Here is a 16,657-nt window from a genome sequence, read left to right as displayed (position 1 = left end):
ATCAGCATAGGCCTGAGCAATCATAGCACCACTCCCCAAAATCTCCAATCCATGAAGCATGTCTGTAGCCACTAAATGATCCATATATTGCAGCATGGGATGTGTGGCAATGGCATAAAGTAATGCACTAAGTGGACAGCCTTGACGAGCGAAGTACACACACACATATATACTGCTAGTCTTACATCTCTCATGAGCATTGTCTATGTACTTGCTTGCACATGTATGTTGAGCACCTAGGCTCTATTAGTTCTCCGTTGTGTATACCCTCTGTTGTGATTTCTAACCCTGCTACATCCTTTAAAGATCATGTCTAGCAAATGGGAAAGCATCTCCGTGGATATCATTGTTGGATTACCCAAGACACAGAGAGGGGGACGACTGTGTGGGTTATTGTGGATCAATTGACCAAAAATGAGTCAATTTATTCCAACCAATGAAGAGGTAAAAACCTTTAAATCAGCAATGCTAACGTGGAGTATATTTATAGATTGTATGGGCTACCAACCAGTATTGTTAGTGACTGGGATAGAAAATTTAGCAATCATTTTTATAGGATTGTTTTCATGGGGGAGGAACTATTTTGAACATGAGCACTATAGACCATCCACGGAATGATGTCAAAGTGCAGCAGAATATGCATGAGCACATATGTGAACTGAGACAGCAAAGAAATGTGAATGCAAAGGGATGGAATTATAGAGGAAATAGCACGACTATGCTCAATAGCTAAGAAAACCTCCACATAGTTGGTGCAGCTCCAAGGTAAAACTGCGCCACTGGTGACTGGATGATGAGGTAGAACTGCACCTCACAACCCCCACGAGTAGGCAGGAAATTGTGCCTACAACTCGCCAAGAATAGGCTGGAGACTGCGCCAAACACCTGCCAAAACAACTCCAAGAACTGTAGAGACCCAGGGCCAAACGACTCTATACATAGGGCTGACCTGGCAGACTGAGCTAACTAGGTATAGGCGGATGACCCAACTTGGTCTCGTTGGGTTAACTTGACCTAGTCTGGTTGGTTGACCTGACCCCGGTCAAGGTCCCTAACCAGCCTTTGATTGGCCTCAAACCAGGCCCTAACTGTGCCGTCTCCTGGCTAAATCCCCATCTAACCTGCAAAAACACACTGAGAAAAGACACAAATATGGTAGTTAAAGTACATCTCACAGGTAAATATTGCTTCCCTGCTCTCGACTACCATCCCCGCCATAGCCTCCTCCTCGTGCTTTCCCCCGCCTTGCTCCCTTCCATGTCCTTCTCCCTCTCCGACTTTGCTCCTTCCCCCCTCGCACACTTTCTTCTCCCCCCCGCCGTCTCTTCTTTCCTCCTTCCCCCCGTTTTCTTCCCTCCTTCCATGTCACGACTGTTTCAAGCTGGCCCCCATTTTTGCCTCTGTTGGCCTCGTCTCAAAGCTAGACTTCCCGTGAGCAACGTGGGGCTCTTTTCTTGAATCTGTGCAGCCCCCTGTGGGGCTCGGTGGACCTAGGGGGCAATTAGTCCCTTCCGACCTGCTTTGTTCCCCTCCAAGGTGCTGGCTGATGGCCACCGCAGCTGGGCCAACTCAGCCTAATGCTAAGGCTAAGGCTTTGCTCGCCTAGTTCTAGGCTGTGGGAGCACCTCGAGGAGGTGTCCTCCCAAGTCCTGTGCATAGGACAGCTTGTCGAGTCCTTGGAGCCAATTTTGGACTACCAGGAGCTTGTCATCAATGCCTTTTGCAGCTCAGCTTTATCCCAACTTCAATTCCCAACCAATCAAAGGTCTTTTGAGATTGTCAAGCGCTTGGGCAGCCTTCTACCCTTGTTCTTGAAGGCCTTTCTTATTTTCTTTCCCTTTTTTCCCTTTTTCCACCCCTCCTCTTCCTTCTCACGCAGCGTCACATTAATTGCTTACACCTTGGAGAAAGAAAGCTTGGCAGTGACACTTGTCTGGCCAGAAGGCTCAATGGCAACACCTTCAATCCCCCCAGCTGTCAAGGTTATACTCTCTCCTCAAGATAAGCAACAGGTTAAGAAAGCAGTTCAGTCTCTCACGGACGAATCAGTAGTGGACCGAATAGTAAGGCTCACCCCTTTCATGAGCCAAATCCGGGATTGGTTACATGCGCATTTAGTGCTAGAGGGGACCACATCCAAGAGGTCACCATCTATGGACAAGGAGTCTTCCTTCTCCAACTTCGCTCACTCGAAACCACCCACACACTAGTTAAGCAAAGCCCCATTTATCTTGGCCCACACCTGGTTTTCCTTTTCCCCTGGTATCACGGCTTTACTATAGAGGGCATGGACTTGTCGTAACGCTTCGTTTTCCAAGACTCCCAAGGGAGTGGGTTGGGTCTTTCTATGCCTTCGAACTCCCATGGTTACTTTGCTTTGGTAAGGTTCTTCCTTAGCTCCATAAGAATAGGGCATTTTGACTCCTCTTGGCACCTGTAACATTTTAATGAAGCACACCACCATGGCACCCATTAACTGTTAGCTTTTGCATGCAAAAATAATCTCTAGACTAATTCTAGTCTCTGTGGGCGTCCCCACTGAGCAAACAAAAGCGCATGCGCACACATTAATTTCTCTGGTCTGCAACAGCAATCTCGTCGGCCAAACATGGGAGTCTGCAACCTATAGTATGGCCCCCTTGGAGAGACGTCTATCAATTCTCAGGGAGTGACTGGTTGGACTCTGGAGTTCTTCTATGTGCACATCGTTATCACGGTGAAAGAACAACAAAGAGTTCCGTGTGTGCATAAGTGAGTAGCAGGGCTCCCTTGCGTAGCTACTGAAGCCTGATGAGGAACACAGCAGTCTAGAGGAGATCCTCAGCAAGGAGTGCAGCATAACTCATGGTGATGCCTTACCTCAGCAGAGTTTGATGCAGGTGACCGAACGGTTCTGCAGCTCCTTTTGTAGTGTTTCAATATCTGTTTATGAGATTTTTTGGGCTGTACTTCTGGGTGTTCTCTCTCCCAGATCTGCAAGTGTAGTCTATCTTCCTGTGTGTGCAAACGTTTGAAGTGAGATAGTGGTATTGCATCTTGGTCCATCTTCAGCGCAAGATGTCTCGTGTTCTCAATTGGTGATTGCAAGGACATTGGTGATCTACATGTTGTATTAGCTGTGCTATACGCTGTACACAAGTGTAGGTCTGTTTTCCAACAAGGTAATGGTGAATAGGTTGGGGTTTCTTATAGGACCACCGCAACCACCTATCCCCTAATGCGGCATGAAAGGTGACATCACGTGATTCAAATGGCCAAAGGATGCCGACCAGCTGCTTACCGCATCCTTTCGTATAGTTAGCAAGCACCAAAAATACAAAGACAACAGGTCCTATTGCAGGTCATTCCCTAGCAATCACGTAGCTATCTAAGCTTCAAACCCTTGTTAAAACCTAGCCTATTGGGTTATCCTCAACCTAGAGTCAGCACTGACTAAAACAAATTCGCTGATATCTATAAATGAATGTAAATGCCATAAAATTGCTAGATAGCATTACAATGGCCCTAGGAAAAAACCTTTGAAATACAAATTAAATAGCATTGTCCCTCCACATCGCCTACTTCATATCTAACCTCCAAGGTTACAGATGAGGAAACCAACAAAACCAATGCGAATTCTTGTTGTGGCCAAGAACTCTAATGTGTCATTGTGCCCATTAAAATAAAACATCTTTGAGATAACCTAAATCCTAAGGCTGCAATGTAGCAGCTTACTCTGATACGAGCTTACACAACTCTCAAGAGAATGTGAAAGCAGTCAAGTAATACTCAAGCCCCAATGTAAAGCAGACCTACTGCTGGAATAGAAAAATGCGTCCAACAGGTTCCCTTTCTCAGTTGAAGATACTCCAAGCTATCTATTTATTAAGAGCATACCTTGCGGATAACCGACTACTGCAACTGCCTCTTGTAAGTACGGGATACCACCAAGCTCCAAAGGTTGCATTCCTTCCCAAAACTCATTTTCTTCCACACTTAGCAGGGCAAGATCACATTCGTGCCCAACAGCTTCCACTTTTGCCTTGAACTTTTCTGGGGATCCATGCTTCCTCACCTTGACAAACGTCTGGTCGGCTACTACATGAGCATTAGTTATGATTCGCTGTCCATGAATGACAAAACCTGTAAACATAATCAGCAGGAAACAAAGGAATTGAGAAAGACGGCCCCTTGGATGATCATAATGCTGAGTGTACACCAGAGAGAGCAAATTTCGAGTCTATCGACGGCAAATTACCTGACCCAGTAATTTCTCGCTGAGGCTTGTTTTGCCAAGGAAGAAAATAATTAGGACTAGTCGACACAGTAAACACCTTCACGACGGAATCCAAAGCAAGTTCAATAGCAGCAAAAGAATCTGTTACTGGATCGCTCACAAGGGCGGGGGCTGTCTTAACTTCTTTGGAAGAACCCCCGCGGACTAACGAGGAGAATAGACGAGAGTAGCTCAACTGGCTTCTGCCAAATATGAGATGTTGACTACAGCTTCTTTTGGCAGCAGGCGGCACAAATTTTTGTCTGCTCGCTAATAAGCTCGAATGTAGCTGATCATCAGTTTCCCTGCCGCATCCAATGGGATTACCATTGGGCAAATGAGCAATGGCTACTCTTTGATTAGCTAAGGGTGCTGAGGCGAAGCTACTCGTGGCAAAATCGGCATGGACGAGCCGCTGGGTGCCGTTGTCAAGGTATGTGACCAACGGAGGCGATTCTAAAAGAGACTGAGAGGATACTGAGCGCTCGATGCAAGAGGAGTTGATCGTAGCGATTTGAATTTGCGGCAGGGGTCTTTTGAGGATGGAAAGCAAGCTAGGACGGGCACAAAGGAGGCGAGAAGCAGGCATGGTAGGAGACGAGCTCCCTCACAGTTCGCATGGAAGGATTTGCAATTGCGGTGATATGAACACCGTCTTCCAAAACCCAACAAAAACCCACCAAATTTTTTTCAAACTTTTCACAAAATTAAACCGAGGAACCCTCAACCGTACAACTCACACGTTACGACTTCCCAGCTCTTTTCCCTCTCTGTTGTGGTAGGGTGCCCCCCTACTCGCACCACCGCCCGCCCTGCGATCAAGCCTTGCTGCGTGTGAGTTTCTTTTGTAACAAAACAAGTGAATACAAGTACTCGTGAGCAATGCCTTCAAGTTGGTTCTGTCAAAGGAAAACAATTGTCAAGATGATTGGATGATTAATTTGCAACACCTGTGATAGAAGCCCGTGCATAGGAAAGTCCGAATGATTTGCAAACTCTCTGTGTGTGTGTGTGTGAGAGAGAGAGAGAGAGACAGAGATTAAGGGTCTTTATAGACCGCCCAAGTCCCCGCCTGCCAAGCCTTTGTTGCAGGGGCGTGCTGCCACATTCAAAAAGCTTATTGGATCCTTTAAAAAAAGAGGGTGGACAAAGTTGGGCAGCCAAGACCCCCCGCCCAAGAGCATGGGCAGGGGTTTACATTATTGAAAGCATTTATTGCTTAGGGGCTGGTGGGGCTTGAACCTCCCATGCCTTGCCACATCTTCATGGCAATGTGTAATGATCCCCACTCGCCATGGAGGGAAAAATAGCAACTTGGTGTGTCAAGACCCTAAACCAAAATGGAAGGGGGCCACTTGGCAAGAAACTAAAGGGGACACTTTTTTTAACAAAGGTGTAACTATAGTATTGCTTAGAAGGCAATGCTGATTAAAAAAGAACGTGTGTGTGAGTGAGTGTGTGTGAGAGAGAGAGAGAACCAAAAAAGAAGGGGGCCACTTGGCAACAAAGTGTGTGGGATACTTTATAACAAAAATGTAACTAGAGCGTTGCCTAGAAGGCAGTGCTAACAAAAAAACCACCAAAAAACAAAAGTTTCTTCTAGCCACCACAGCATCATCCATGTAGAGTCAAGGGTTTAAGGTTGTAGTACAATAAGGGAGGTTACACACCAAGCGAAAAGTGCACACCAAGCAAACCAGATTTTTATTGCAAGCATGTGAAAACACCTATGTGGTTTACGCTGGCGGATTCGATGGCATGAGTTCAGATCCTCTTATCATAGACAATGCTTCCCTTTTTTTGCATGGCGAATTTGGCCTCTCCATGTGGACACCACATAAGGGGACGCCCCTTACCTAGCTTACCTAGACGCCGATTTGTAATTGCCCTATGAGTTTTGGAGAAACCAACCACAAGTCTCAAAAATGTGTGCGTGCACGTGCGCATGTGTGCGTGTTTGTGTGTTTTAGATAGAGCATGCCTTGTGGTGGTGGGGATACACAGATTGCTTGGTCTCAAAGGATCAGAAAAGACAGCAAGGTTGGCCAGATCCATCTCTCTCTCTCTCTCTCTCTCTCTCTCTCTCCAAGTATAAAAATTTGAATTCGTGATTCAAAAAATATGAGAAATTCAAACAAATGGTTCAATAGGAAAAAAATTCGAGCTAAAAAACACTGACACGTCACGTTTTTTCATAAAAGGACACGTCATCCAAATGTATTTGTATAAACAAAGTATTCGTACAAAAAACATGTATTAGTACAAATACCTTCTTCAGTTCTTCTATTTAAGCTCGTAGTACACCATTTTATGTTTATCTCATGCTTGGTTCTCTAGCCCAGCAGAAGAGATCAAAGAAGGAAAAGAAAAGAAAGAAGGCCCTCTGAGGTTGCAAAAGCAATTTGAAAGGTCTGAACTAAGATGGATTTGTGTTTGTATGAGTGAGTTCAAGGGTCTCTTTGTTGAGATCCTTAGATCTCTTATGAGAATTGTGATTGTGGGTTTGTTTGTTACAGTTTCTAGAGTCTTATGGGCCTTAATATTTTTGTTTTTACTTGGTGGAGTACTTAGTGTCTCATTTTTTGCCTGCCCTAGGGGGGAAAGGCTTTAGTGAAGCATCGATTTTCTTTAGAGATGATAAATTATTTGAATTTTTGGTGCTTGTTGCATGGAAATATGCTATTGGTCATCCTTGTTATTGCTATTTGCATCCCATATTTTTCTCCCCCTTTCTCTCTCTTTCTTCTTCTCTCCCTTTCTCTTCCCATCTTTTTCTCCCCCCCTCCCTCTCTCTCTCTCTCTCTCTCTCTTCCCATCTTCCCCCCCCCCCCCTCTCTCTCTCTCTCTCTTCTTCTTCTTCTCCTTCTCCTCCCTCTCTCTCTCTCTCTCTCTCTCTCTCTCTCTCTCTTTCTCTCTCTCTCTCTCTCTAGGCAAGCCACATGAATAAAATCATCTTGTTCAAAATGAGACTCCATAAGTTCTCTTCTTACTTTTTTGTTGAACTTATTTGAAATGTAAAATGTGATTTGCCCTTTGTTTATAATAGTTCTTCGTCTTATTGATCTTAATGTTCGTTGCTTTGTTTTTTTTACTTGGTAGAGTGCTTAGAGTTTCATCTTTTAAAATGAAACTCATAAGTTATCGTATATGAATTAAATGCGTTATTTGTTTGTTTAAATTAATTGAAATTTACAACATTCTTACACTTCCTTTTGAAAGAATATATAATATTATTTTAATAGAATATGGATGAATGATTTACAATTTATTTTCACTTATGTTAAACTTTCTTTTGAATGAATATTTAATCTTCTTTCAATATAATGTAAACGAATGAATATTTAATACTCTTTTGGTAGAATGTGAATGAATGATTTATAATTTACATTCACTCAATCTTACGCTTTCTTTTGAAAGCATACTTTATATCCTTTCAAAGAATATGAATGAATGATTTGCATTTACATTCACTCATCCTTATAGTTTCTTTTGAATTAATATTGAATATTCTTTCAATAGAATGTGAATGAATGATTTGTAACTTAATATTCTCTTGTATGAATGTGAATGAATGATTTGCAATTTACATTCACTCATTTTTACACTTTCTTTTGAAAGCATACTTTATATCCTTTCAGAGAATATGAATGAATGATTTGCATTTACATTCACTCATCCTTACAGTTTCTTTTGAATGAATATTGAATATTCTTTCAATAGAATGTGAATGAATGATTTGTAATTAACATTCACTCATTCTTACACTTTCTTTTGAAAGAATACTTTATATTCTTTCAGGAGAATGTGAATGAACGATTTGCGTTTACATTCACTCATTCTTACACTTTCTTTTGAATGAATATTGAATATTTGTTCAATAGAATGTGAATGAATGATTTGTAATTTACATTCACTCATTCATACACATTCTTTCGAATGAATACATTACATTCTTTTTTGAAGAATGTGAATAAATGAAATACAATTCGTATCTATTCATTCTTGCACTTTCTTTTTAATCAATATTTTATATTCTTTCAAGAGGATGTGAATGAATGGATTAAAAATATTTCAAGAGAATGTGAATGAATGGATGAAAGATAAATATTTTTATACTTGTGATTGAATGGATATATCTATAATCTTGCATTATTCAATGTGTGTTTGGATGTATATTGATTGCTTTCAACAAAATATTTATTGTATCATGTTCCTTTCTTGCATATGCAAGTAATATTTTGTTTTCGTTTATGCTTTTGCATGCTACTTCGATAGCATGGTGCACGGAAAAATTGGTCATATGTGACGAAGGTACGGAAAGTGCATGCCTCAATTTCTTTCTTATAGTGTAAATATTGTGGGGACACAAGTTCACGGGTGGTACTACTCGCATCAAGAAACATTTCTTAGGAATTGGCAATGATGTTGAAGATTATACATGCACTCCATCTAATGTTATTCCTTTATGCAAATCATATTTAGAAAAAGTGAAAAGATTGGTTAATCCAATAAGGAATGCTAGAAGTGCTAATGTTAGCACTGAGGTCAATGAGACTATTGAAGGAGAAGAGCCAAAAGAGCCGTCAAATATAAGAGACACCTCAGCACCACCTCAGCAAGTAATGGGAATGTAGTTTTACAAACAAATGAATCACATGTGAGTTTTGATGCAATAAATGTCAGTCAAGTAGGAGCTGCAAGAGCCATCAAATATAAGAGACACCTTAGCAAGTAATGGGAATGTAGATTTACAAACAAATGAATTGCAGGTGAGTTTTGATGCAATAAATATTAGTCAAGTAAGAAAGAGAAAAAGCAAAGATCAATCATCTATTAAGGATGGTTTTCATCGACAATAAGTGCACGAAGAGCACTTGAGATGGACGGAAGCATTTGTACAAACTGGCATACCCGTCAATGTCATGAGAGACACGACATCCTGTATGCCTTCTTGAAGTCATGTGCTGGACTAGGATTTATTATGCCAGATTATAACAACATGAGAATAGATCATCTTAATAGAGTTAAAAAGACTATTGCAAATTGTCTAAAGAAAAAAATATTGGATTGTATTCCTACATATAAGTGCACTCTTGCTTTTGATGGATGGAATAGTAAGCAGGCCAGACTATTGATAAATGTGATGAGCATCACCCCCAACAAGGGAACAATGTTATTGAAGAGCATCAACACCTCTCTAAAAGAAAAGATTGCATCATACATTTTTAACATATATGAAAGCGCAATTGGCAAAATTGGTGGCAGTGAGAATGTTATTGCATTAGTAATAGATAATGCATTCAAATAGGGGACGAGCATTTTCTGAGCGAAATCTTCCGAGCGTCCGAGCGAAGGAAAAAAAAAGCTTCCAACTATGCATAAATATGGCAAAAATCGATCAGAAGAAAACATAGTTTCACTTAGAAATATGCAAAGTATTATAGCTATGCCTATTTTATACAAAAATCTTTAGGTGAATCTGTAGGAATGGTGAGAGCATAATGGGATGGCTTTTGAAGAAACCCACATGTAGAGTAGACTTCTCTATGAAAATTCCCTTATGATCCTTCTTACAACTTTTACTTAATAGGGGGTGACATTGAAAACCCTCTCTCAACCTATCTTCATGAAAGAGTTTCTTCAAAGAAAACTCATTGAAGCAAGCCATCCAAGTAGTTTCGCTAGTGAAACCCCTTTGAAGCAAGTCTCCCAAGGTAGTTTCGCTGGCGAAACTACCTTGGACAGCACTTTTAAAAGTGACATAACTTTCATATCCAATGTCCAAATATAGTCATTCAACCACTCAAATTGATCGGAACACCCCATTTGAGCACATCTATGGAGTTATATTTTGGAAAATCTTTCATATATAGTATTAAATATTACATGTATTTTATGAGAGTGATATATAAGCCCAAGATAATACTTATTTATAGTAATTTAAACTTCTTTAGAAACATGTCCATAAATATGCTATAAAAACACTAAAAAGATATTGCCATATGATATAAATGTGTTAATAAGTAATTATATATGCATAGTATTATTACATTGAGAGTGATTATGAGGAATGTTTCTTAAAGGAATCAACACTTTTTTAAGATAATAACAGGGGTACAAAGGGATGTCTCTAAATAAGAAAATTATGTTGTGTAAAAATGAATGAGTGACTAGTCTGTATATTTTTATGATAAAGGGATCTAGTTCTAGTGAAAATAAAAGTGTAAAAACCATGTTTCCTAAAGAAAAACATTTTTAAAAATCTCTTGAAAAACACGCTCGGATAAACTTGCTCATAGGTTTTTGCTCGTAAAATTGACGCATCCCATTCAAATATAAGATTGCGGGTGAGATGATTATGGCAAAGTATCCCACGATTACATGGGTGCCTTGTGGTGCTTAAGAGTACAAGGACTACATGGCCTGGAAGTACACAGACATGAAGGGTGTGCCCCCGCTTCTCGTGCAACACATGATACCCATGCTAGATGATGTCAGGCCAGTGCACCAGCGTCCTTTGTAAGAAAACAATACAACGTCTGTGCTTAACAGATAACAGGATCACGTACGCAAGAGAGAAAACAGATAGTATGGAGAATCAAAAATTTGATTACTGTAGAACTGATACAATAGATGGTGCTGCCTCCCAACTGTGCGCTCATGTGAGAGAAGCTTCGATGGCATGCCAGAAATAGTAGAGGAAAGGGGGCTGGATGCTAAGGAATTAGGGTTGCTGTAGCGAGTGATGAAATGGGCTTCATGGGCTTGCTCTTATATAGCCACCAGTCGTAGTCGGTTGGGCTCAATTGGGTAACCGACCCAGTCCGCCCAAAATGGTCGACTGGGGTCGGTCTGAAAATAGGTCATCGACCACACGATAGAACCGGTGCGCAAAATAGAGCAACTGACCTATGGACACCGTTCAGCCCACAGCCATCTGGGATCATTTGGGACTCCAAACGGGCCCCGCAACCTGAGAGTGGGCCGCCTTGAGAAATGCTCCGTCTACCATCAATGCAGTCAGTCATGGGATGCCTTCCCGCACTTGCATGTAGCCTAGTTGGCAGTGTGCCAACTCCGTCCAGCCATCAAGCCACACATGGCCCCCATCTGGTGTCCAAACCAGGACCTACCGGATAACCGAGCTACTCAAATGCCTTCTCCTCATATGGGGGGCTTACAAGTAGAGTTAGCTGGTTCCCGCATAGTTACATGAGAGTGGAGCATTGATATCTAACACCACCCCTCAATGTCCACCCACAAGTGAACTTACTTTTTCGGTCCAATGCCAAGTCGATCAAGATGCCTCTCCAGCAAGTCTCTTCCAAGAGCCTTTGTGAAGATGTCCACAGCATTCTCTATAGTCGGACAGTACACCAAGTCGACCTCTCTATCCATGATGAGCTCGCGTACAAAGTGATATTGAATCTCAATGTGTTTTGTGCGAGCGTGGAACACAGGGTTCTTTGCAATCGCCATGCAACTCTGATGGTCACATGATAACTGCGTAGGCTTGTTCTGCACTGCACCCATGTCCCCCCGGATCCTCCTCAACCACACTGCCTTGCAAGAAGCAAAGCATGCTTATTTGTACTCAGCCTCGGTAGAAGAAAGAGCAAGTGTGGGTTGCTTCTTGTTGACCCATGACACATCTCCAAATCCAAGTGAGAAACAGTAACCTATCACTGATCTCCTACTGTCCACATCTCTTGCCCAATCTGAGTCACAAAATCCGATCAAGATGTTGCCCTTGGTATAGGTGATGCCATAATCAAGTGTGCCTTTGATATATTTCAGCACCCGCATCCCTGCCTTCCAATGGTTCTCCCAGGGCTTATTGGAAAACCTGCTTAGTACACCAGTCGCCAAGCTGATGTCCGACCGCGTGTTGCACAAGTAAATCAAGCTGCCCACAAGCCTTTTGTACTTCGCTTAGTACACCAGTGGTGATGAATCCACGTTTGAGAGCTTCACGTCAACCTCCATAGGGGTACCAACTGTTTTGCACTCAGCCATGCCAAATGCCTTCAATATCTCTCCAGCATACTTTAGCTATGAAATGAAGATCTCTTTCGGCTCTTGCCAAACTTCAATCCCCAAACAGGAATGCATCAGTCCGAGGTCTATCATTTCAAACTCTCTTCCTAGCAAATACTTTGTCTGCGAGATCTTCTCTTCATGGTTCCTTATTATGACAAGGTCGTTCACATAAAGGACCACGATCATACACCTGCCTCCTTCTTTGAAGATATACAAATTTGCATCTAATGGGCTCCTCCTGAACCCGTTTTGCAAAAAGTAGGCATCAATTCGCTGGTATCATGCTCGTGGGGCCTGTTTCAGCCCGTAAAGTGCCTTCTTTAGTTTACAGACTTTACCTTCTAAACCGGGGATCACAAAAAATGGTGGTTGTTCCACGTATACCTCCTCCTTGAGATCCCCATTTAGAAAGGTGGATTTTACATCCATCTAAAACATGGGCCAACTTCCCTAGGCAGCTAAAGCCAAAACACTGTGAATTGTGGTTAGTCGAGCTGTGGGAGCAAAAGTATCCTGATAATCAAAACCATGTACCTGTGCAAATCCTTTGCCATGAGCCGAGCCTTGTACTTATCCAACGTGCTGTCTGACTTGTACTTGGTCTTGTACACCCACTTGGTGCCGATTACCTTGTGTTTTGGTGGATGATCCACAAGGTCCCAAGTGTTGTTCTTCATTATGGAGCCATACTCCGACTGCATAGCCTCCATCCACCTATCATCACCTTGTGCCTATTCAAGACACGGGTTCATCAGCACGGATCACTTCTATCATCAAAGCATAGTTGACCAAGTGTTCCTGCACTCTTCTTTGCTCCTCTAATCTCTTGGACTGGTGGTGTTCGGATGGTTCCTCCTCAATGGTTGGAGGTTCTCTACCATCTAAAAGCTACTTTACCCACTTCGGGAATGGCTTTTGCCATTGTGGTTCTATAGGCTCTTCTTCATCTTCTTTATCTTGAATCCTCCCAAGCACCATTGGAGGAGTTCGGTCTACTGTTGGTGGTGTTACTGGGTGGATATCTTGGTCCTGGTTGTCTGGGAAGGAAGCATCCTCCTCCAATTGATGCGGCTGTTCTGAGAAGACCACATCGTGACTTACTATTACCTTCTTGGTAACAGGGTTATAGAGACAGTAACCCTTCGCCTCTTCACTGTAGCCCAAGAAAATACACTTCCGGCTCTTTGGTTCCCATTTGGTCCTGTTAGCATTAGGAACATGCACAAAACAGTCACATCCAAAAATTTTGAAATGTGCAGCTGAAGGTTTCTCACTAGAAAAGGCTTGTAGTGGAGTCATCCCGTTCACAGCTTTCGTGTAGCTACAATTCAAAATGTAAACTGCAGTATTACATGCTTCAGCCCAGAAAGTCTTTGGCAAATCTTTCCCTTTCAACATACTCCTGCCCATTTCACAAATGACGCGCATCTTGCGTTCTGCTACATTTTGCTATGATGTATGTGGCGGGGGTTTCTGCCTCTTGATCCCGTGACTTTTGCAATAACTCTCGAATTCAGTTGATGTGAACTCTCCACCTCTATCTGATCTCAATTTCTTCACCTTCTTCCCGTTTCTTTCTCGACCATTACATGCCATTCCTTGAACTTACTAAAAGCCTCATCTTTAGTCTTCAGGAAGTATATCCATATCCTTCTACTGTAGTCGTCGATCAGTGTCATGAAGTACTAGGAACCACCCAAAGCTTCCGTCTCCATCTTTCCGCAGAGGTTCGTGTGAATGAGCTCTAGAGGAGCCTTTGCCCTACTGGCCTCTTTAGAAAAGGGCTACCGATGCTGCTTGCCCATCATGCAACCTTCACATATATCGAGCAGAACTGAAATTTTTGGTAGGTCTGTAATCATTCCACTTTTATGCATCTCCTTCAAAGAACTAAGGTTTAGATGACCAAACCTCTCATGCCATAGCTTAGTGTTCTTCACATCCGCTCGAGCACTGAAAGCTGGGAGTTCGTAGATGTTGTTGCACCGTGTACCTTTACCAATGACCTTCCCTTGAAGATCCACAATCTGTGCGCCATTCTTATCGAAGTGAAGTTTGAGGTCCCGATCTGTGATCGCAGAAACGGACAACAAGTTCCTCTTGATGTCTGGCACATAAAGAACATCGGACAACTATTTTACAACTCCATCTGACTTGAGAGCAATCATACCTTTTCCTTTTTCTGGACATTTTGCATCGTTGCCGACTGCTACCTGGATGTCATTCCCTACCTGCTATAGAGGGGTATACCAATCCTTCCGCCTGGTCATGTGGCGCGATGCACCACTGTCAATGATCCAAGGTTCATCCGCAGGTACATGAACTGCCTCCATGCAAATCTCCTCAATTGCTACGAACAACTCTACTGGTGCTGGACTCTTTCTTTACTCCGTTCTTCTCATCTGCAATCTTCTTTCAGCACTCATTCTGCTTGTGCCTTGCCTTGTTGTAATAGAAGCACTTGGTCTTCTTCTTTCTCTTTTTATCATCAGAAGAAGATGGGTTACCAGAGTCCTTACCCTTACCTTTCTTTGATCCAGCGTAGAAAGCCGAATCTTCTCCAGTCCTCGTCTTTTGATGCATCTCCTCCTCCAAAGCATCACGCTGAAATCCTCAAAGTTGAGGGGCAGATTTTTGTTCTGCGTATTCAGCACTGTAACAAGACCATCGTACTTTGGTGGGAGAATCCGTATACACCTTCGTGCTAGATTCTTGATGGTGATGGTGATGCCAATCGCAATCATCTGATCGTGCAGATTCTTCACCTTGGTGATGAACTTCTCTGCTGCTTCAGACTCAGACACTTTCTCGTTCGCGAGTTGAGTCTCCAGATTCTGAATCCGCATATGATTCGTGGTCTCGTACTGATTTTTCAAGACCATCCATGCCTCCGCTGTGGTGACATGTACAATTAACGCCATGACGGAATCACTTACACTACAGACAATAGAACACAGTGCATCTGCATTTCTTCTTGTCCATGCGAGAATCTCATCCGCAGTTGGTACTACCTGTTGTCCTACATTGGCTGGATCCGGTCTCGCAACCGGCCTCACGTCCACCCCAGTAGCAGTGTCCCAAAGCTCATATGGGCTTAGAATGGTCTTCATCTTGAACTTTCAGAGTGGATAGTTAGAGCTGTCCAACTTTTCGCTTTCGTCGAACGGTGGGATTCGTGGTCTTGTGGGCTGGGCCATCTCTCACAATCTACTCGCAACAAACAGAAACACACTACCAAATCTTCTTGCTAGAGTCCAGGCTCTGATACCATGTAAGAAAACAATACAACGTCTGTGCTTAATAGATAACATGATCTCGTACACAAGAGAGAAAATAGATAGTACGGCGAATAAAAAATTTGATTACTGTATAACTGATACAATAGATGGCGCTGCCTCCCAGCCATCCGCTCCTGTGAGAGAAGCTTTGATGGCATGCCAGAAACAATAGAGGACGGGGGCTGGATGCTAAGGAATCAGGGTTGCTGTAGCCAGTGATGAAATGGGCTTCACGGGCTTACTCTTATATAGCCACCAGTAGTAGTCAGCGGTTGGGCTCAATTGGGTGACTGACCTAGTATGCCCAATCCGCCCAAAATGATCGGTTGGGCTCAATTGGGTGACCGACCCAGTCCGCCCAAAACGGTCGACTAGGGGTCGGTCCCAAAATAGGCCACCGACCACACGATAGAATCGGTGTGCAAAATAGAGCAACAACGTACAGTCTTCGTTCGGCCCATAGCCATCCGGGATCATCTGGGACTCCAAACGGGCCCTGCAACCCAAGAGTGGGCTGCCCCAAGAAATGCTCCATCTACCCTCAATGCGGTCAGTCATGGGATGCCTTCCCACACTTGCATGTAGCCTAGTTGGCATTGTGCCAACTTCGTCCAGCCATCAGGCCACACATGGCCCCCATCTGGTGTCCAAACCAGGACTTACCGGATAACCGAGCTACTCAAATGCCTTCTCCTCATATGGGGGGCTTAAAGTAGAGTTAGCTAGTTCCTGCATAGTTACATGAGAGTGGAGCATTGATATCTAACATCCTTATCCTATGAAGCCCAAATATGCACTCATAGTGAGGGAGGAAATCCAAAAACTCATGGATGCGGGATTCATCTATGAGATAGAGCATACATATTGGGTGTCGCCCATTGTGATAGTCTTGAAGAAGAATGGAAAGATTTGAGTCTGTGTAGACTTGAAAAAGGTCAATGCAACTACAAGGTGCAACCACTATCCCTTGAAAAAGGTCAATGCAGCTACTAGGCACAACCACTATCCCTTGCCTTTCACAAAACATGTTCTAGAAAGACTAGCCATAAAGGAATCTTATAGCTTCCTAAATGGATGCTTGGGA

General features: G+C 42.9%; 1 protein-coding gene across 2 annotated transcripts in view; it reads right to left on the bottom strand.

Annotated features, from left to right (window-relative positions):
- LOC147905319 (protease Do-like 10, mitochondrial) overlaps positions 1-4,962 on the bottom strand; it is a 104,322-nt gene extending 99,360 nt beyond the window's left edge. For both annotated transcript variants that reach the window (XM_087400009.1, XM_087400083.1), the window contains exons 1-2: positions 4,238-4,962; positions 3,877-4,122 (exon numbers count right to left, since the gene is read on the bottom strand). In XM_087400009.1, coding sequence (XP_087256135.1) covers positions 3,877-4,122; positions 4,238-4,844 — 853 coding nt within the window. In that variant the 5' untranslated portion in view covers positions 4,845-4,962. The remainder of the gene's footprint in view (positions 1-3,876; positions 4,123-4,237) is intronic.
- Positions 4,963-16,657: the final 11,695 nt, after the last annotated feature.

The sequence above is a fragment of the Dipteris shenzhenensis genome, chromosome 1, assembly GCF_047967505.1.
Source record: "Dipteris shenzhenensis isolate YYH24624 ecotype China chromosome 1, Dip_SZ_1.0, whole genome shotgun sequence".
NCBI classification, from domain to species: Eukaryota; Viridiplantae; Streptophyta; class Polypodiopsida; order Gleicheniales; family Dipteridaceae; genus Dipteris; species Dipteris shenzhenensis.
The sequence above is the reverse complement of the archived record's forward strand: the minus strand, read 5'-3'. Positions and strand labels throughout refer to the sequence as shown.